The 23,505-nt window shown below is 29.9% G+C and overlaps 1 protein-coding gene across 3 annotated transcripts; it reads right to left on the reverse strand.

Annotated features, from left to right (window-relative positions):
- Nucleotides 1-17,478: 17,478 nt before the first annotated feature.
- Nucleotides 17,479-20,774, reverse strand: LOC136075499 (uncharacterized). 3 transcript variants are annotated; one of them, XM_065788864.1, is made up of 8 exons: nucleotides 20,487-20,755; nucleotides 19,968-20,391; nucleotides 19,720-19,846; nucleotides 19,366-19,571; nucleotides 18,952-19,263; nucleotides 18,642-18,800; nucleotides 18,044-18,232; nucleotides 17,479-17,867 (listed from the first exon to the last, which is right to left on the reverse strand). In XM_065788864.1, the coding sequence occupies exons 5-7, from the start codon at nucleotides 19,207-19,209 to the stop codon at nucleotides 18,218-18,220; spliced, it is 432 nt and encodes a 143-aa protein (XP_065644936.1). In that variant the 5' UTR covers nucleotides 19,210-19,263; nucleotides 19,366-19,571; nucleotides 19,720-19,846; nucleotides 19,968-20,391; nucleotides 20,487-20,755; the 3' UTR covers nucleotides 17,479-17,867; nucleotides 18,044-18,217. The 3 variants fall into 3 exon arrangements, with proteins under 3 accessions (XP_065644936.1, XP_065644935.1, XP_065644934.1); XM_065788863.1 differs by having other exon boundaries at nucleotides 19,720-20,391; nucleotides 20,487-20,774; XM_065788862.1 differs by having other exon boundaries at nucleotides 19,720-20,765.
- Between the last annotated feature and the right edge of the window lie 2,731 nt (nucleotides 20,775-23,505).

A 23,505-nucleotide genomic window follows, 5' to 3' on the forward strand; every position in this document is an offset into this window, starting at 1 on the left:
CAGCTCACAAATGAGCGTCATCACCAGCATCGCTGACCAAGAGTAAGTGATTTTAAGAAGAACGAAGTAAGTTAGAGTGAAAGTCAGAAGAAGTCGAGTGAGAAAGGTAGCATAGAGGAAGCGGGATAGATACTGCACGAGGTGTTAGAATGTGCAAATTATAATAAATGTTTAAATGTTTTTACACATATATTATTAAACCTATTCGCATAATTGTACTAACTATACGCATAATTGGCTTTAATAAATTAATTAGCTTGTACCCTAATGTATTATAGTACCTAAATGTACCCTAATATTTATATCACAAATTTATATGACGACTAAATTTAGGAATCGAAATTTTGCATCATAACCAAACGACTTGAAAAACTCGTAAAATTGGCTTAGGGATAATATTCAAATATTTAATACGATATCCAGAATCCAGAACTTTGTTGCGTTTAAATGTTTGATTTGTTCGACTATTAAATACAATATTTTAAAAACAGTTTTTAGTGACATGGTGACAGAAACAACTATTACGTTAATACCGCTGTTTTAACGTAATTTTTAAAACAATCCCGTGGTAATATTTTACATGTTACGTTAATTTGTTAATCATGGTTACGGGAATAATTATTCTAATAATTCCAGCTACCATGTCATTAAACCAATAAGAATTCCCATTACCGATTCCCATTATCATGTTAAATATGTTTACTCTATCTGTTAGACTTTTCTTGTAACAACTCTCTTTATTCACAAAGAAAATGAGCAAAATATTTACAGAATAAACAAAGTAATCTCCAATAAATTCCCCTATATTTATAGTTATACATGTGAAGTGCGATAATAAAAGAATTAGGTAGGTCTCTCTTAAAGTTTTTAAATAATTCAATGTAAGCATATAATTATATAATGAGTAAAAACTTATAAATGTACTAAGTATAAGAATTTAAATTATAAGTTTGTATTAATATTTAAATAGTTTATATTATAGCTTTTAGAAAATAATTAACGTTAAATCAGTCATCTATAGAGTCGGGACAAGCGCCATGCGAAACATGGCATCTACGTACCCATTGTTTTTTTCTTTTAGTTTTAAAATTATCATTTTGATTTTGAGACAAAAGTATAATATAAAATGAAATAAAATTAAGTATAATTTTTGGCGTCCTTAATGTGTGTAAGCACTGAGTTGTTTATATATTAAGGGTGCCAAAGTTTATATCTTAGACTATTGTTGTTATATAAACTTGCTCAGCACTTTGATGCAAAGTAATTACTACGAGGAGTAATAGTTAGAAAAAAATAGTTAATAGTTTGAAAGAAAATCGTGAAAACTTGTGAGTTAGTTGTTAATGTGAATCGTGAATATAACTGTAACACAGAAAAGTGATGCTGTATCAGTATCATGGCGGAAAAAAAACTCCAGGTTTTCTTTCATAAAAAGCGCAGGTTAGAGAGAAGACAAAAAAATAAGCAAATACATTGAGTAAATTTTTCTCTACATCACGATGTATTCCGATGCATCGGAAGAACAAGACCCAAACAATTATCATTAGCAATAAGAAAAGAGTGTAAAATATGATATAGGAGTGCATTAATTACTATAATGTAAGATAATAAATCCAAAATAATAATAGTTTAAAAAGATAATAGTTAACTTTTATTCAACTCTAGTTGTACTTGTCACCATTTTTATCAATCATAACAAACAGAAAATAAAACAACTTGTACTCCAGGAGCAACAGGAGAAAATTCAGTCTCAAAATTTAAAAGGCATTCTTGATGAAGCAGTTGAAGCTGATTATTTTGTGAACGTGAGTGCTTGCATTTACAAGCGAGTACTAGCACGAGTACTTCAAATCCACCATTTTCATTTGAGGTTTGATTTTAAATCTGCTGTTTTGTTAGCCATTTCTTTTAAAAACAATTTGTATATAAAATACAATAAAAAGTCTTGTTTTAACGCAAAATCTTTAATAATATGTTGAGTATTAGTTTCTTTTACGAAATTTCCACCGTCTCCGTGCAAAAATAATTTGGTTGGTGCGGATGATATCAGTTTAAGTATTGTTATTATATCATTAAAACTAATAAAATGTATACTTTTTAAGATATTTTTGTTCTATTAGGCAAGGAATTTTTCCGAACCAACTAAAAAATAGCAAAGGTATTTAAAAATATATTTAAAAACAGCAAAAGTGACTCCTATATTTAAAAAAAACAAAGGTGACTCTTATATTTAAAAATAGCAAAGGTGACTCCTATATTTAAAGAGTGAGATTTAACTAATGGTAGCAACTATCGTCCTCTATCTATTTTTTTTTTCCGTGTTTTCAAAAATCTTGGAAAGAATTTTATATAACAGAATTTATAATCATTTATCTATGAAGAATTTAATATATTGTAATCAATATGGATTTAAAAAAAAATAACTCAACAGATCACGCAATTCTCCAGTTTACTTGAGCTATAGCTAACTCATTTGAAAGTTCCCAATATACAGTTGGGGTTTTAATCGACTTAAGAAAATACAATTGATCACAAAGTTCTTTTAAATAAATTAAAGATATACGGTATAGGTGATAGTGTTTTAAACTGACTTTAAACCTATTTAAAAAAACCTAAGTAGTTTCTATACGTTGATCTAATATCACAAGTAAACTTGCATAATATAATTTGTGGAGTTCCTCTAAGATCACTATTTTCTCCTTTTCTCTTATTTACATTAACAGACTTCTGAAAACCTCAAAGTTAATGAAGAATATGTTTGCGAACTAAAAGAACTTTTTCTGGTCACCATTACTGGACTACAAAGACTGCAGAAAGTCGTCTGCCAGAACCTCGAATGACATTCGCAAATTGTTATTGAAAAAGGACCAGAACAGGTTAAAAAGAACACCTTTATTATTTAAAGTAGCTCAGGCAGACGAAAGTTATCATTACAAAGTTCAAAGTTATCAAGTACAAAACTAAATTACCAAATAGGGAAGACATTGACAGAAATTGACTAAATATAAACATATATGCAATATAAAAAAAATTAGTTTTTTTTTGAAAACTCTTTGGCGGAGATGAAATATTTCTTTTTTGAACAAGTGAGTTACTATGATTGGCAAAATAATCAACTCCACTTTCCATTATGGAAAAGCTAAAGAGAACTTGGAACAAGATTGCAATTAGGCCACACTAATAACGTTAAACATCAACTTATGATTCAAGTTGAAACTGACCATTGGTATACAGAAACGACTTGTTTGTATAGTGCAGTTCCTTTCTAATTTAGGTTTAGTTTTTATGGTACAAGTGATACAGTTTTCATGGTACAAGTGATACAGTTTTCATGATACAAGTGATACGGTACATATCATATAATGTTTTTAATGAAAAAATGGAAACTTTAAAAAATTGTTGAACATATTTCAAAATTTGGCATTATTTTTACTAAACATCGAAGGTAACTGCTAAATAAACTCATGTACACTATTTAAGGAAACAAATTCAAATGAGTTTATTGGTCTATATTTTTGTAAAATTAATGAGCATATATTGAGTAAACTGCACAAATCTTTGTATTATTTTATAATTCTTTATTACACTCCTGACGTAAGTCGTAAAAAACAAATGACAATTGCGAGATAACATTTTCTTGGATTTTTTTCAAGTTTCAGATATATCTGGGCGGAAGATGGCTGCTTACTTGTTAAAAAAGCTTTAAAAAAGAGGAATATTGTTAAAAAATATGCGTGGCTAAGGTTACGATAATGGATCAAACATGAAGGAAAAGAATTTCGGCGTACAAAAAAGGATCCTTGACCTAAACCCAAGAAATTTTTTTTTCTTGTAAAAGCCAATTACTAAACCTTGTTCCAAATGACGCAGCATTTTCCTACACTGTAGCTGTGAACTTTTTTAGCAATATTCAGGAGGTTTATAGATTTTTCTGGATCAAGGCATAGGTGGAGTGTATTAAAAAATCATGCAAACAATTTGACTGTAAAACCTCTTCATGAAACTCGTTAGGAAAGCAGGATAGATGCCACTGAACTTTTGCAATGGCTTATTGATGATATTGACTTTTGATGACAATGCCTTATTGATGACATTGACATTGCCGTCAATGAATCAACTTTAGATTCCAAGATTGATGGTTTTGAAAAAAAACCGCTTTATGGGCATTGTCAAGAAAATCACAAATTTCAAATGTTTAACATTTGAAACATTTTAAGTTTCTCTATGACATGAAAAAGCCGAAAAATGGGCAAAAACCAACAACCAGTTTTGACAGAAAATACAAGAGTGATGTCAGTTATAATGAACTGTTTTGTGAAATTACAATCCATAGCTCCAATGTTGTCTAAATCAGCGACGTGGTAACACCTGAAAAGCAGTTACAAATTTCCAGAAGAGGGGCCCGGTGAAGTACTTTAAACGAGAGACAAATAAGCGTTAAAGGAAAATTGTATTTATACTAAAAAAAGTTTTTTATGGATACAAAACATTACGTAGCTCATTTGTATCAGCATAGTTTTTTATTATGCCTGAATAAGTCAAATTCCACATTTTCTCATGTTTCACTGACAAGAGAACACGATCCCCAACACGCTTTTATGTCAACCAATGTGCAAGACGAGTTTTGACAAGTTTCAGTTTGCTGAAAATTCTCTCACACTCTGCTGAGTTTGTTGGAATTTTACTAAATATCTTGTATAGAACTGCAACAGAGTGGAATACAGCATCTATCAAAGTCTTCAGCATAAAATTGTATATGGTGAGGAAAGAAGGCAAAGTTTTGTTATCCTTCTCAGTAGCCTTTTTGTAGATCTCCACAAAATCAACCTTTTCAGTTGTGAATTCATTTAAAATAATACCAGTTTTGAATTTTTCAAACACTAATTGAATTTTTTCTTATGAATAAGAGTTATGAAAATTATGGCTAATATCTTCACTCATATTCTTCAATAAAAGTGTGAACAAAATTTATCCAAAATAATTGCAATTGTTGAATCCGCTACAGTATAAAACACTTCTGCCAGCCACTGATCTTTAGCCTGAGTAAGTTTCTCATATTATGTTTCATTGAAGCCTAGTCGTTTCTTTCTGCGAGTCCTATTCTCAACAATTGTTTGATGTTCAAGCTGAGCTTCAGTTGAAATTTTAACAGCAGATATAATAGCATTTTGGTCAGTACTGTCCCTTAGTACTTGAAGCTTTTCCAGTGATACAACAACAGAAATTATAGCAATAGAAAAATCAAGAGTTTCTCCTTGAAAAATTTTATAAAATAAAAAGTAAAAATTTCTTTGAAGAGACATAAAATCACAACTGTTTCATATGACTGAAATCGGGCTAAAAGACCTTGAACTTCACTTCGAATATTCATTTTAAATTCTATGTCATTTGAAATTTGTTCAAGGCAATCGATTACTGCAGGGAATAGTGTCAGCAGTCGGTCTGTAGCATTTTGTAAGGAACTGAAACGAACACTGTGGGTAGCAACAAGTTCAAGAGACTGATTCACATCCTCAAGAAGAGATTTGCATTTTTTAAATATATTATTTCGTTTCCTTGACTTTCTGTATAGGAAAGTCTTTAATTTCTGCACATCGCCAGGCTTGTTTTCTGTTCCAGAAAGGTTAACAGAAACAACAGCAGATTTTGCACAAGCTTTCATAACCAGATTTGTTCAATGAGATCAACAATAAATATTTATTGCAATGGGAGAACACTGCTTCAAGTGTGTTGCAATTCCTTTGTTTATTCCTTGCATATTGCTCGACCATCAAAAGACATACCCACACACTTTTGAATATCTACGTTATTTGATTTGAGTTCATATTAGATTGTATCACTTATTTACCAGTAGTTGTTTCAGTTTCAACCATTGAAATCAGATGTTCCTCTACAACGGCCCCTTCCGCAGCAAGCGTAACATAACGTAATACAATAGAAGTTTGCTCACAGAGTGTAATATCATTGGTGCCATCAGCTGATGGTGAAAAGAATAGTTATTTAATGAGTTATTAACCTCTTCTAAAATATTCTTCTTGACTATCTGTGTCATAGTATAAATTAGCTTGTTTTGTGTATAATTAGAAAGATCCGTTATTCTAGCACCCCTTCAAGCAGATTATTTTTAAGTACTGCGAATATTTGAAAGTTTTTCATTCAGCACTTCATCATAACATGAGCAGCATTTCGATGGTTTTTCTGGGTGCAATGCTTTGTTATGATGTGACTTAAGTTTGACCTATTATCAAACTCATCACGTAAAGAATTTGTGTTTTCTCTTGATCCAAAGCATAAACAAACAATGAAAAATTTTTTTTCTAGTAATAGAGAGAGCCATGACTTTTTCTGCACAATTTTAATGTCATTAACTTTAACTGGTTCAGTGTAATATTTAGATAACCTTGAATGTTTTGTTGGCTGATTTGGCCCTAATAAAATAAATTGCTTTTTAACAATCGTTTTTGCATTTTTCAGGTCTAGAAATTTAGCTGAATCATTTTCATTGACATTTACAGCGTTGTTTAGTTGCTTCTGATAATCTTTTCTGATCAAGTTAGGTCCGCCGCTGCAGTTACAGGCACTTCATAATTACCCATTTCTACAGTCACTCTTTCAGTTTTACAAATGTTTCAGTTTCTGAATGTTTCTAAATATTGTGGTTCTGCTCTTTTATCTGCTATAATTATGACATCTTGATTATTTTCTGTTTCTTGTACAGGTAATTGGTCACTAATCTCTGTTATTGGCTCTGTTTTAATAATTACTTGTGATATTCACTTAATTGTGATATTCACTTGTGATATTCACTTGTGATATTCCCTTGTGATATTCAGTTGTGATATTCACTTGTGATATTCACTTAATTACTTGTGATATTCACAATGGATGTTGATGTTAATTCTACATTCTCTGTTGCTGTAAGGGATGTCCCAGCTTTTCTCAGTATTTGTGGCACTTGCATTGACGGAAAACCTGTCGTTAACTTTAATTGTTTTGGATCATTACCAGCTGCTTTCAATTAATGTTGTCGTTTTTGAGCTTTTTTTTCAGCACCAGATTTGTATTTCCATGTTGCTTCTTTCTTTTTTTCCCTTCATTTCACCTGAAACATAAATAAAAATAAAATCAAAAATATGTCTTATGATAGAAACCAGGGCATTCGTTTCTTTCGTTTGAGTTATAACTACTATAGGTCCATAGAAATCTACAAATAGTAGTAGTATTTATAAATTCCATGGACTAATAGGGAGTGGACTGGAGCATATTGAGTAGTAGAGAAAAGTAATAACAAAAATTTATTGAACACACAATTTTATTTATCAAACATATATTCACCATATTTATCAATGCAAAGTAAATGAATTCATGCATTTTATATATTTATTGTTTTGAACTTTCCAAAAACAATTTTACCTTTTTTCTGTTGATGGGATGGTTAATTTCATCAGAAAAAGAGGAGAATATTGCTTAATCGTTCCTCACTACAATGCTTGTTTTCGGTATTCTTTTCGTTTAGCAATACGTCTGCGTCTACCTTCTTCTGTTTCAGCCGCCCTTGCTTTAACATATCGTTCTCTTCGTTTTTTTAGCCGAGATGCTCGTTGTTCAGCTGATTCTTTTGCTCTAGCTCGAAAATTCCGTTCTCTTTCTCAAGCAAGCCATGCTAATCGATTAATTTTAGTTTCCAGCTTTCTTTTTTATATTTAGCTTTCTTTGTTATATTTCTACGTTGATAAAATATATACATTTTTTACTTATTTACTTTAAAAACTTTAACTATTATTTTTAATTACTATTTATAAGTAAATTATTAAGCATTACTTACTTTTTTACAGTAAAAAATCTATCAATTTCAGGTCAACAACGTTTTTTGTTATTACTATTCAACAGTGATTTTATTTGTTTACGCTAAACAAAGTTTTTTGTTTTTTGTTTGTTTTAATTACTTTTCTTAACAATTTTTTTTATTTACGCCAAACTAAAGTTTAGCGTACTTCTTTTATTATTACTGCTGACCTAGTGTTTGTTTTGCGTGGACACCAAATAAACAAACAAACAAACCGACGTGAAAGCAAGTAAAATGTTGTAAAAAATGCTCTAAAAGAAACTTATAAAACTAAAATAATTTTATCTCTTTGAGGATTGGGGGCCCAGTTTATTTTTGGGGGCCCAGTTTTCTGAGCCAGAATCAGGGCCCTGTACAAGTCCTCGTACCCTCGTACTGGGCCACCACGTCTCTGGTCCAAATATAGCTGCCTCGAAACAACATTATTTTATATTACAAAAAACCATTTGGATGACATCTTTCCATTTTATATGTATCAATGAGAATTTGCTTACCTTCCCGATATTAGTGACCATCGGAGTAAGAGGTTTTTCTAAATTGAAGATTACCAACAACCAAACTATTCTTAGGGCGGCCTAATTGTCACTATAGCAATTGAACACCAGTTTCTAAGTACAATTGAAAACGATCACTTTATGAAAGACATTGCTAAAGTCAGGGCAAACAAAGTTTGTTTATAAATGTTTCTAAAAACATTATGTTTGTATATAGCTTTTATTATTATTTTTTTTTAATCTTCAGTTTATTTTTATATTTGGTATCTACTTTGTCTATAAAAGATATTTTATGGTGTTTATTGATTTCACTTTATATTAATAATCTACAAATAAAATACGCCGTTAGGTTTGTTATTTTATTTGTTCGTAAAGAACCTTTTATGATACTTATCATTCCATTGTTTATTTTTATTTTTGTCAGTATAAATTATTCAATTTTTAAATTTATTTTATTATGCTTTCAATTTTATAGCCAGTTTTTATTAGTGTTGTTATCGACTTCGAATAAATCGACTAAAACTTACTTGTTGAAAGTTGAAATTAGTCAACTTTTAAAAATCGAATAATTGATTTAATCGACTATGGGCAGTGATCCATTTTTTGATGTTTGAGTTACATAACTTTCAGACATGAAAACTCCAAACATTTTTATGTTTATACTTATATCAAATAATTATACTTTGCAAAAAATTGCTACGATTGGAGGCTGGGACCAAAATAGCCCTAACATTTCATCCCTCCTAACCCCAAACGTGTGAGCAACTAGTTAATAAAATAATTTTTTTAGCTATTCTCAATTAAATTTATATTCATCGCAAAAACATTTCAAGTTTCATAGCATTATCTCTCAGCGTTCAAAAGTTATGACCATATAAAGTTTAAACACCCCTCAACTTGAGGGGGTTACAAATTTTCGATCATTATAATTCATCTTGTCATAACTCGTCATATCTCGATCATTCTGATTCATGGTTTTTACATAAAAATCAAACGCTTCTTTGTTTGAGTAATAAATAAATAAAGCATGGATGAATGGTTTTCACTAAAATCATTACAACTATTATTTTCTTTCATATCTTTATAAATATCTTTAGTCTCCACTTGTTGAGAGCACCTGGGCTCTCTTGTTATATTTATATTTAACTTGATTATAGCAGAAATTGAAAATAAGGTTTTTGCTAAGATTAAGATAGCCTGACCTACCTAAATGGGTCTCAACTTTAATCTGGCTTTTACGCTGTGGATATAGCTGCAAGATCATCATCAAATATTTTATGTGATAGGTAGGCTGGGTCAACTACAAGTTTTCTAAATCGATCTTCTTTGCTTCCATAAACAAGGTCAACGCGTATACGCTTTCGCAAATTTTCATTGTTTTGTCACAGACAGAATTATTCATGAGTTTAAAGAAATCCTTTTCAAAATCTAATTTTGATTTTTTTCTTAAATTTTATTATCTGAATAAAGAGAGCTTTATTTAAAGCTCAGATGAAAAATTTTAAAATATTCTTAGTTTGTATTATCAGACAAAAAACATTGGACTTTATGTTGATTTTTGTATAAATATTGAGTTTTGAACTCAATATTTTATTAAAACATTTTGAAGTTTTGATATATAACTTTTTGGTTTGATTTCGTCGTAATCTAGACATTCCGGATTATTCGCTTTTGCTAAACGTTTTAAGGCATACTAATTCCACCACAAATTATGGAAAAGCACTGGTTCCTTTGAAATGCCTGGTTAATAAAGAGTTTTAAATTACACTCCTTAAGAGCAGCACCTTGATATTTTCCAGTAATATGACAATTATCTCGATCCTTACCCTTACCAAGATTTTTACTGAAGATTTTTAGATGATCAGACCTATTTATCTTTTCCGGCTTTTTAAAAACCTGAATTAATTTTTTCAATTTGGTATGAAGACTATCTAAGAAGTGCTCTACTGCATTTTCACCACAGTATAGGGTTAAAGCTTCGGCAGAACCATTTCTAAGAAGTTTTATATAGTTAAAGCTGCAAGACAAGTGCTTTTGTAATTAATAGAGTAGAGCTTTTGTTGGATTGTTTTGAACGCCTTCTACTGATACATTTAATGCTTTAAAGTTAGCTTAGATTATGTACGGCACTTGCATCTGCTTGTAATAGTTTGTAAAATTAACACATATCATCTTTTCCCAAAAATGGCTATTGTTGATAGCTTTGATATTATCTTTCATCTTTTCTGGCATTACAGCTTACTAAGCATTTTCTCCGATTTCAAGACAATCGTTTAGGTGAGCTTCCAAAAATCATCTTAAGAAAATACATTTAGGCATCTGCGACAAGTGTACTTTGCTACCTCTTTCTTACTGTTTTAGTAACACATACCAGCAAGTTTTTTTAATCCGAACATGTTTTTTTAACCATCTTGATCGAGTCGAAAATCAATATCAATTTCTTTTTGATTTCTAATGTAAAGGGGGTATAAACCTTTTTCCCACGGAAAAACATTATCTAAAAGCTTTTAAATATCAGCAACTTTAACTGAAAATTCAATATCTTCAAAGTTCAGCTCATTATGCTTTTTAATTAGATACAATGCGCTACGAACAGCCCATTCAAAGCATCTATTTTTTCCGTATTTTTTACATTTATAACACAACGCTTTGGGATGCATCCTGGTGTTTTAATGTAGCTATTTTTGCGAAAAGGACTGCATCTAGTAAATTTTATATTTAATAATATGCAGCGGCTCAAATGCCTCCCGGATCCTTCATTAACAAATTTTTTAATTAGAGCTTTTTTAAGCATATTCTTTATATCATTTATATTAGTAATTGAGGCAATATGAGATTGCAGAAATGCAGTCTGCTTTGTAGTTTTGAAGAATTCACCCTCATCACGAACGTTTTCACAGCTAAAGACGTCTTTTTTTATTTCGGCAATAAGAACTAATAATATTTTCTGACCATTTTTTTCAATATTATCTTTTCTTATTTCATTGATTTTTGGTAACGTTTCGTTTATAAATACTAATGCATCAGACTCAAGCTTATGACCTTGGGTTCATAGTTGATAAGTTGATTATTTTGTCTAACAATTTCAAAATTTGGTAAATCTTCATCCACCTCTCATAGACCTAGCTTTATCAAAAAGTTGTAAAATTTATCGTTCTTTTATTTGCTCATCAGTCAGCTTTTCTTTCAACACTGATGGTAAAAGTTTAGCTTTGGGTAATGGCACAAGCTCTTTGTTAAATTCTTTCTAGCTGATCTATTCATCTATAAATAATCTTTGTAACTTGTAACTTTGGGAAAAAGAAGATGGCTCGTTTTTAGCCATCTTCGCTTTACCAGTTATCTTATTGTCAAGTTCTTATCAACGAGCCCCATTCGTACGCATTTATAATAATCGTAATATATATGTATACTTTACAAGTTATTTATTGAAAAAATAAATGTAAAATAAATAACAATTTGTTTAAGAAAAACTTTTAGAACAATATTCATGTTAAGAGTAATAATCAAGAAAACAAGAAAAACTAAAAAAATAAAATAAAATAAAATAAAACGTATTTACAAGAGCCCTTATATATACGTATAATTTATATATATTACGTATAATTTACAACTCATTTATTAAAAAATATAAAAGTAAAATATATAAAAGTTCTTGGTTGGTTAAGGAAAGATTTAAAAACAATATTTATTTAAAAAATAATATTCAAGTAAAGAATAAAAAGTTAAATATAAAAAGTACTTTATTTACAAAAATCGTAATGTAAATTTATAATCGTAATATAAATGTATTTTAAAACTAATTTGTTTAAAAATAAAACAAACAACAATTCATTGATAAAAAAAAACAAATTTTAATTTGATAATTCATTTTGATATTTGAATTTCAGTTTTTTAATTCGTAGATCATAAACAGATTTTTGGTGATGAGTGCCCAAAGTTTTCCATACCCGTTTTTTTTTTTTTTTTTAGTTTTCTGTAAGAGGGATACTAATATGGTTTCTGTGAGGGATGTCAAAAATAGCTTCTGCGAGTGGAATTGTAAAAATTATCTGCGGATTGTGTCACATCTGATAACTCCTATATGGAGCAACAAAGAAATGTGCCTTGCGAGCCACTTCTAATTAAGCTTGGATCATTAAACGTGTACAAAATTAATATATATTTAGTCTTAGAATTCATATATAAAATAAAGCACATACTATCTCCAACAATATTTAGTCGATATTTTAGTAAAATAAGCCATAAATACCCCACCAGATTTTTGGGAAACAACTTTGTAACTCCAAAATTTAATCTAAAGTTATTTTTTTATTCTATTCAGTATTGGGGACCATTTTTATGGAAAAGTTTTAAACAGATTGTTCATAATAAAAAACAAACACTTCCGCTATTCAAAGCTAATTTAAAATATCATTTAGTAAATATGGATTGTAATATTCTAAATATTGCCAGTCTTTTTTAGAAGTTATCAAAATAAATTTATAATGATAATTTAACTTAAACAACTTTAACATGTTAACTACCAAAAAACTAAAAGTAAGAAGAAAATCAACTATTATTATTATTATTAAGAATATCAATATCTTTATCACACTTCTTTAAAAATGTTTACTTTTGAATATTTAGTCTTGAAGTTTAAAAAGTTTTATTTTCTTGTTTTATTTAATCTAAGCATGCAGTATCTTTTTGTAAATTATCTTGTTTTTATTTTATTTTTGACACTTTTATATATTTTATGTTGTTGTGGATGGAATTTTATTCATTTTATTACAAAAACGACAATACGAGGCAATATGTGTATACATGTATGTGTGTATGTGTCATGTGCGTATGCGTGTATGTACATATACACATATATATTTATACATTTTATATCTTTCTTAACTAAGTTAACTTTTAATTTCTTGTACTTTTTTGTTTCTTAACTTCTTATACTTGACGTTTTGTAAAGTTTTTTTAATATTTTACGGACTTGTAAAATACGATTGTAATGGGGCTCGGTGATAAGGCTAATTGATGCCTTCTCCTTGCTCCAGCCATTTTCTTTTGTTATATTTGTACGTTTTATATATTCTTAACGGCGAAATAAATGAAACTTCTACTACTACTATATGGAATAGCCTCATGGTAGTACTTAATCATGAAGGGTTTCTAAAATTTTTCCTTGAGTAAACAGCTTCTGTTTATGAGTGTCAAAAGTCTTGCCCTCACATCTTGCCCTCACATCTTGCCCTCACATCTTGCCCTTGTGTCTTAATCTTGCATATGCTGGGTGGTGGTGCAAAAAGTTTTCTGCGGGTATGCACCAATTGGGTTTAGTAGAAAACTACAAAAAGATTTCCGTGTCTGTTTTTATTACAGGTTTAAAAGATTTCATTGGTTGACTGAAATTTCTTTATGGAATAGCCGCTTGTTAGTACTGTAATCATAAAGAAATTTTTCTGACCTCTTGAAACTAGCTAGAGTGGTTCCAATATTTACAGATGATGATATCTCAAAGTTATCTAACTATAGACCTACTTCAATACTTCCATGTAATAAGCGTAAATAGTTACATGATTGATGCGTAATAAGCTTTTCAACTATCTTACAAATCACAAAGTTCTAAATAATAATCAGTACGGATTTAAAAAAAGGCACTCGACAGAACATGTTGTAATTAAATTAGTTAAAGAAATATCAAATGGGTTTGAAAACAACCAATATCCTCTTGTTTATTGACCTCTCAAAAGTCTTTGAGACTATGAAACATGATATTCTTCTGTACAAACGTAAAATATATGGAGTTAAAAATAATAACTTTAAAGTAATAATAATTCGCAAACAATGTGTATCTATTGTATATATGTAAACTAGAAAACATAACATGCGGAGTTCCACAGGGACCTATTCTCGGGCCTTTTTTGTTTATTATTGTATAAGCATTATTTACTTATCATCTAGTGTACTATAGTACACAACAGCAAATAAGTACAAATATACAGCAAAAAGATTGAAGTTTATATATTTCAATCTTTTTGCTGACGACACTCAAGTTTTTATACCCACTATAACATTAAGACAATCTTTACCACTATGAACCGCGAACTTGACAACCTCAAAAAATGTTTATGAGTGTTTAAAGCCAACAAACTCTCTCTGAACACACCTAAAGGCAAATATACTTTTCTAAATCTTCTAAATCTGACACTTCTAAATCTGACTTTGTTAAATTCTAAGACGTTTTAATCGATAAGCAAATAAGTTGGAAAGAGCACATTAATCTAAGAAAATAAAATTTTAAAATGTATTGGAATTATATATAAAACTAGATATACGTTGAATAAAAGCTGTTTAAAATCCAAGTATTTTTCATTTATTCATAGCTATATTAGTTGTTATAGCATTGCCAGGACAAGTACTTATTCGTCAGGACAAGTACTTATTCGTCAGGACAAGTACTTATTCTTCAAGACTAATGTGTATCTTACAAAAAAAAGCAAGCTGGCTTATATTAAATGCTAATAAATACACCAGTGCCAAACCACTGCTTAAAAAACTTAGTGTGCTAAATGTTTATCAAATAAATATTTATGATATACTTTTAATCATGTTTAGATTAAAATATCATATGTTTCCTAAATTTTTTGAAGACCTTTTCTTTATTATAAGTCATAAATATCAAGCAAAGCATTCATTGCTTAATTATCCGGTACCAAAAACTTTGTTAAAATAATCCGAAATCTTAATAACGAACCGAGTTAAAAACAGTTATTTGATAAAGCAACTAAATTGAGTAAATTGGTGATGTACCAAGTTCTAACAATCAGTTTAAGTATTATTATTATTATTGCTATTAATTAGGCCGTTACCATAATGATTAATTTATTGAACTGAAGAAAAATTTGTCTATAAGACTTTTTTTAAAAACGGTCAACAACTCTGCAGGTTTTTTTATTACTCTTTAACAACATTTCATTCAACCTAAACAGCTGAAAGAGTATTTCTCAACAGGAGGTTCAGTTAAAACAAAAAGAAGAACGAGTTCAAATTTTAAACATTCAGTTCACTTTTATTCTTAATATATATATAAAAATTAAAAAAATATTTAAAAGTGTTTTTTCATTGTTAATTATTAAATTTTTTTTTATTGAGTTTTCATTTTTTTTTTCATTTTTGTCGATAGGTAAAATTACTTTTGATAAATTATTCGAGTATTCGAATGTTTTAATATTTTTTAATTCGATACTCGATTAGTTGAAAAGCTCGAGTAGTTGGATGGAATAACTTTGTGCCTGTTTTTTTTTCAAGAAACTATTTTGGCCTTAATTTGCACACTTATTTAACTTGCACACTTATTTAATTTGCACACATTTAATTTAGCCTTTTACTATTTAGATTAACTATTGTTTTCTTTTTGCATCAATCATTTATTTATATATGATGCTTTTGTAAATAATCTTAAACGGCAAAAACATGGAAAATATAAACTTTTAAAATTCTTTTATAACAACTTCAATTTTACATTCAAATTTAATTAAATTTATGGACTTTTATATTACAAATCTTACAAAAAATCTTGTACTTACACTTCTTTCATTATGTTATACATTATTTAAATTCTTGAAGAAAAAATGTTTTTTTTTTATCTATTCAATACAATAATTCCTCCGCTTTTTCCCGAAGCTACAAAAACCCTTTCTGCTCCATCCCGCACCAATCAACAATGTCCTAATTGATAATCATTTTAACTTTATAATCAGTGGCGGCGTTAGGGTAGGGCCTGGTTGGGCGACGGCCCAGGGCGCCAAATATAAAGGGGCGAAACTAATTGGTTATTTTACACGGCGATTTAAGCCTGTTATTTTATTGTGAGCATGCGCATAAGTTACGTTTGATTAAGTTACGAAAAAAATGGCGATAAGATTTTTCGGCAAATAATGAAAATTTGTTTTTTTATTTGTTATTAATGAGGTACAAATTTCACTTAAATAAATAAACACAATACATTTTTGGAATTTTATACCCTTAAGTGTTTAACCTAAATCGTAAAAATAAATGAGAATGTTTGTAAACGAAGAAAATATCTCAGTTCAAGATTAAAGGTTTTTTAAGTTTAAAAACTAAACATCTGTCATACAACCTATAGAATATCTTTTGTTTGAAAATTTTTTGGCCAAAAAGTTTAATTGATACAAATTCTGTAAAAAAAGCATAAAAAATCTGTATGTTCTGTTTTAGCCGATCATTTTTTTAACTAAAATAAAATGATTTTACGGCAAGCTATGTATATATTCTATACTTTTTGTGCGTTCTGAAAAAATTTCTTACCACTATAAAAACCTAAATTTGCACAAAGTCTGGTGTTATATCATTCAATTCTAACTAAGTAATTATAAACATGTTAAAAGATACATGAATTTATAATTTATGAGATAACACTTGCAATCATTTACTTCGAAATGTATAAGAGATTCCACGGTTATGGAATTTCTAATGTTTGCCCTTAACTTGCAGACATAGATAATGTCATATTTTATTGAGTAACAACTTATAAGATTTATGATACTCAAGATATTAACAAGAAAATCTACTTTTAATTGTGTAACGTACTAATTAAACTATAAATATGCAAGATTTAATCTTGTAATGCATAGAAAATATTTATTTAAAAATACTTCAACTTCATGCAACATTTTTCTATTGTAATTTTTCATTAAAAAACTAAAAAATGTCCCTCCGATAACTTTTAAACACAAATATAAGTACAAACCTTGTTAAGTCGGACTCTCAAGGGGAATAGATGAAGTTCGATAATAGATAATAGTCCGACTTAGCGATGTCCTTAAACGAAGCTCTCGGTTTTTATAGAATGTTCAAAGGAAATTAAATATCTGACTTATTAAAAGTTCGACTTATTCAGGGTACGAATTTACGGGGTTCTACGATAGTTTCTATTGATGATACATTTCTTATGCACAATGCTACCTTATAAACTATTTGATTAAAAATCCGAGAAATTTTCAACAGTAGCAGTATTAATTATGTCAATATATACTTCCATACTATAAAACTTAAAGTACAATTATTTATTTTTACTTTTCGGTAATGGTGCAGAATAGGGAACCATTACTATTATTTTTAAATAATAATACATTTCTGAATTATATACTCCTTAGAAATCCTTTTTATTAAAAAATTAGATTTTCAATACAAATTTGTATACAATAAAATTTAAGATCGAAGCATTTTTTTTTCTTTTTTTTATTTCTAGTTTCATAGCTTTAGCTTTTGGATGGTTTCTGAGATGTTCTTTCAACGTGCTTTCCAAACGACTACAGCCTTTCATATGCCAAAACAAACGATTAAGGTTATTAAATTCGGCATGTAAACTTTTGCCGCCTTGTTCCCCATAAACGCCAATGTCTAATCCTTATTTCTGAATAAATTGAATTACATGGGATTCAAAGCAATTGCATCTTTGGAGTTACAGATGCACTTGGCCAAGTCAACCGATAATACTCTATAAGCGTACGGATTGCTGTCTAAAATTATATAATTTGATTATTGAAAATCTTTTACACAACTTCCTTTAAATATACTAATCAAATATCTACCTAAAAGCAATCAAGACAGTCATGGTCGTTTGCAAAATTTACTTTTCAATTAGCTCAAAAATGTGTTAAACTCAATCACCAATCTGCTTAAAAAGAAAACCTACCTTATTCCTGAATATCATTCCTTTGAAAAGATTGCGAGCTGTTCATGAGCTTATGACATTTTGAATAATGAAATAACTCCTTAAAATTCTGGCTCACTTTAACAGATAATAAATTAATATCAGTGCCATGAAAACCAAGAGTTGTGATTAGTTTTGGAATGGAATTGCACAAATCTAACATGGCTGAGGCTAAAAAAATATTTATAAAATTAAATAACTTTTCAATATTTTACAAAAAAAAAACAAACACTTTTGCATGAGATTAAACTGATTTCTATGGATTTTTGATCAATTCAAATAAAATTTTTGTTTTTGTCAACAAGCATTAGCTTTTTTTGCAATAACCAATTTACTCTTTTCTGCTTAATTGTAGTGGGTGTAATAAGCAGGGAGGTCTTTAATCCCTCTAATTTGCAAAGATCGGGTAGTTCAAAACAAAAAAATATAAAAAAATTAAAGGTTTTATATGAACAATTGGAAAGCCACATTAGGATTTTTCCAAGTGACCTCAGGTTTTTCAATTGCTGCTTTTCAGAACAACTGTTCCTAATAAAAAAACACATAAAAATATAAATAATATATACTATTAAATAAAAACCTTAAGCATTATGTGAACATGGTTTCCAACAAAGCATTTTCCATGATAAGCCTGCCTTTTTACTTTATTAGCCTTCAACACTTCATTAAGTTGCTGAATGCAGGGACCTGAAGTTTTATCAAGTACGTTTGCTTCATTTAATGAACTTAATTCTTTTATCTAGAAAAATATATATTTAAAATTTTAAAATATAAGGATATATATAAACTTTTAATAATATTTTTGTTTAACAAAAATTTCATTTGAAACTTAATTAAACATTTTTGCAAACATAGTAATATAATAAACATAATTCCATAATAATAAATACCTTGTCGTTAACTATTCTTGGTGTATATATGTTTCTAATTTCTACTGTTTTATCTGGCTCACGTACAACTTTTAGAGAAATTGTGTCTTGTAGAAGTGCAATTTTATTGTCACAGTCTTCAATAACACTTTTTACAAGATTGGATTGAAGATGCATGTTAACATATTTGTCAAAATCAGCTTTACCAATTATATTATTCTTTAAAGCAAGTTCTCCAGCAAGCTTTATATCTATTAAGTGGCATTCGCCATCGAACATGTTGAAAAACTTTAAATAGGTACCCAAAGATATATGTAAAGCAGGTACAGCAACCTAACAAAATTTCAAAGGTACCAACTACCAATACTAAACTCACGATTAAACCAACAAAGAGTACAAAAAAGATTGAAAAACAGAAGTGCTAAATTATATTACCTGGTCTAGTGGAATATTAAATAAAGTTTCATTAATCACAGTGTTGAATAATTTAGCATTTTTCAAATTTCCTCAATTACTTTGAAAACGATGAAAGTTATTGTTTAAGGAGTTTAAAGACCTTTGCGAAACAACATGCTCTCTACATATTGGAGCTAGTTGGATATTTTTTTTGGTGATGTCACAAAAAAGACAGCAATGCCGACCTATGCATAACAGAAATGCTATCAGTATAGTAAGGATTTCATTAATTTTTAATGTTTTTAAAGTCCTTAAGTTTTCTTGATAAGGTTTATTTACTTTCTAAAAGAAATGGTTTTTTGTGTAAGTGTAATAAAAGCAGAGCAAACTTACCAATAGCTTCTGTAACTCCATATGCACAGAACTGCAAAGGCTATTAACCATGATGTAGGTTGAACATATAGGACATTTTGCTTCATTTTCTAGTTTACCTTTATAAGCAAATTCTTTTTTGTATCGGCTACAAAAAGAATGCTGACAATCTTTAATCATAACTGGTTGATGCATTATTTTTTCACCAACTTTACAAATAATACATGTTAAATGAGGATTAAGCTGAAAATTTAATTCAAAATACTGACCTTGGTTCAAAGGTAAAGGTAAGGATTTTAGAAACAGATTAAGGTTTATTTGCGTCCATCTTTTAAATGTTTCTGGTCATCCTACATTTGGCTTTGGTTTTCGACCAGCTTTACCAAATACACAATTACACTCGTTTGCTTGACATTTTAACTAAATTTTTGGTATAGCATTGAAAGTTTTATTACCTCGGTTTTCTATATTCACCATAGTTGTATTGCATTTCAAGCACATTTGTGCTGGATGAACATCTAAACAATCTTCAACAATATTTATTTTAAAAATATTATTAATTCTATTCCGCCTACTGATGGTTTTTATAGAGTCTTTTCCGGTCAAATTTCCACAAATTCTGCATACTCTCAATAATTTTTGTTGATGTTTTTCAGGCATCATCAAAATGAAGATTTTATAAAAACCTCTTGACTAAAAGATGAAAATATATTTCATTAGAAAATGATCGGTTATAGAAACTAAAATTTTTTGAGAGACGATTAACAATATTTTTATTAAAAACTAACCCAAATATCATAAAAATTTTACTTCATCCATAATTGGAATCTATGTAAAGTGTTAGTTTAGGTAATATTCCAGTTAAAAGTTAAACAAATAAAGTGGATGTTTAGATATATTTTTCACATTGATTTTATGCTTAAACTAACTCATTTATGTAAAATTTCATTTTATGAGTCAAAATATTAGCAACCATTAAAATATTGTCTTTAAAAACAGGAAACAAGGTTGAAAGGTAATATACAAATTGAACACGTAAATGTAAAATTACATAACCGAGTATATGTAACAGACGCATGCGCATAATAAAATCCCAAGCTTTCATAAGTATTGAATCACCGTGTTTACCCGAATGGGGTTAAATTGAGCTAGAGGCGCCGTAGAAATCTCGCTAAGGGCGCTGGTAGTGCTAAAACTGGCACTGTTTATAATCTTCACTTTTAACATTATTCTTTTATTTTTAATTGAAATTAAAATGAAATTTTATAAGTAAAAAAAGTTTAAAACAAAACATTATTTATTTAATTTGTTAGTAAGGGTCCGCGTCTCGTTATTTTTTTTAATCGAGACGAGACGAGACGATCCTTAAAGCTTTGTCCCGATTAGCCATCGAAAATCGAGACAGTTTTCAGTCGAAATCCGGAACGATACCGAGACGAGATGTTCCGGACAAAATAGGAGCTTCACAATTTCCCGGAATTTACATCTTTTTAACGGGGCATAACGAGACTTAACGAGACATACTAGTTAATCCTTAATGTGAAATTTAGTATTCTGCTGGGGGGCTCGGCCATTACAATTGTTTTGGCTACTTTATCGTAGTTAAACTATTTACCAAGACTTAACAAGACAAATAAAAATTGAAATGAAAACTTGCATGTGTTTCATTTATTTTATTTGTAATTTTGTCCTGTAATGCACATTAACTAAATATTATTGGCAATAAATAAAAGTTTTTAATTATAAACTTTGTCAAACAGTTCATTTACTTGTGTCACTAGTTGAAGGTGCATCAGTTGGAGCTTTGGGTGGTCCAGCAAAAGGAGCTGGAGCAGAACCCCTTGAACTGGTGATCAGAGTAGAATACCTGGCACATGAGATGTTGTAGCAGTAGAGATTCTAGAAGAGGCCGTACTTGCTTGTGACATCGGCTGACTTGGCAGTTTTGGATTAAGCTGAATCTCAACCACATCGTCAGATTCGACAACATTGGCTTGATTACTCTCTTGAGACAACAAATCTGGAAGGAAATTTACAAAATTTTTTAAACTGAGCAATATTTTAGTTTGAAAAAAATTTAAAAGTTTAAAGTTAAAACAAAAAACATAGAAACAATAAATGGAAGTAGCAAAATTTAAGATTTTACAAAAGCCAAAAATAAAGTTAAGTCATATTTCTGTTGGATATAGAGCAACTTTTCAACATTTTCCAGCTGAAGCTTGGTCCTTTTGTGTGTGACTATGTTTCCTCCTGCAGAGAAGGCTCTCTCGGAAGTAGCCGAAGATGCTGGAATGGCCAGGTAACGCCGTGCTGCTTCAGCCAAAAGAGGTAAAGTCCTTTCATGTTTTTTCCAAAACCCAAGAACATTTTCCTGTGTCTCTTTCCTTGGCCAGGGATGCATATTCTTGTAGACATCCCATTCCTTGGCAATGTCGGACTTGTCCAAAATTGCTGTGTGTTGAGAATGAAATTCAATCACGTCTTGAGCCAACGAATCTGTTTCCTCCTCCAACTTTGCAGTGGCCGTTGGTTGATCTATGATTTTGTTAAGCCATGATGGTTGGTGTGGTTTTCAACCAAGTACTTGTAGGTTTTATCATAGGTTCTAAATTTTTTGGATGCCACATTTTGTGTCTGACAAATCATCCTTGACCAATTCAACTCTGTTGATGTGGTGCTGCAAATTGTGGAGACCACCAACAACGATGTGTAGAGTCGGCTTTTGATCTGCACTAAGTCTCTCAGATGTCTTTGGCAACAGTTTGAGAGTAGGCAACAGTTCCTCAAAGATTTTAAACTCCAATTCAGAGGACACAGGAGATGAAACATCTGCCGGGTCAATGCCTGGCCTTGCTTTAATTGCCAAAAGAGGTTCTTTCATGTCAAAGACACTCTGCACACACATGTATGTAGAATTCCAGCGAGTGTTGTTGGCAGTGATGAACTTTTTGTAGACCAACTCTGTAACATTTTCCTTTGAATCGGTTTCCATGGCAAAACGGATGTCCCTGTTCATAGCTGCAATTTCGGCCTTGATTCTTTCATTCGCCAAATGACTCTTGTGCATCTTTTCTGCTAGCCTTTGAGCACGAGTGATTGCTTGGTCTATTGTTGTGGTGGCATCGACAGTGTCCTTGATGACCAAATTTAAGGTATGGTCCACACAAAGCAAAGACTCGTCAATAAAGGTGCACTTTGGAATTGTAGCTTTGACATTGGCAGCATTGTCATGAGTTACGACAACTGAAACAGTTCCTGATGCAGGCAGATCGGCAACAACCATAAAAAAGTAACAAAAAATTAGAGCAAACTGAAATGTCTAGTATTGTCACAGTATGGTAATTTATGTCTAATACAAACACTAAAATAACAAATTTTCCTTTGCACTGATTATAAAAATGCATAATGGCGAGATCAGGCATATCACTTTAACTGTTGAACACAATTAACTTAACTCATGTAAAAAAGTACATTTTGTAATTTAACTTACTTGTCGATCTTTTTGGCAATGTTGTCTGCTGTGTGCTTCTCACTGAACGGACTGACAAAAACGACAAACTTGTTCAGGGTCCACTCCTTGTCAATGTAATGTACGAACAATGATTGGTATGGATCAAAGTTCATTGAAGTTAAAAATTTATAAATTTGGGGTTTAAATTGAGTATTAACTTATTAAAATAAGTCATAATAAGAGGTTTTTTCTTTAGGGGTTAAAAAGACAATACACAAAAACGTTTATTTCAATAAAGAGTTTAAAAAAATCATTACAATATCTTTTTAAAAGAAAGTTACTACAAGCAACTTCAT

The sequence above is a fragment of the Hydra vulgaris genome, chromosome 01 (assembly GCF_038396675.1).
Source record: "Hydra vulgaris chromosome 01, alternate assembly HydraT2T_AEP".
Taxonomy (NCBI): Eukaryota; Metazoa; Cnidaria; class Hydrozoa; order Anthoathecata; family Hydridae; genus Hydra; species Hydra vulgaris.

Coding starts and splice junctions, on each gene's coding strand:
- LOC136075499 (XM_065788863.1), bottom strand. CDS start 19,209: ATGTTCGATGGCGAATGCCACTTAATAGATATAAAGCTTGCTGGAGAA. Junction 18,801..18,951: donor CAAGAATAGTTAACGACAAG/GTATTTATTATT, acceptor ATATTTTTCTAG/ATAAAAGAATTAAGTTCATT.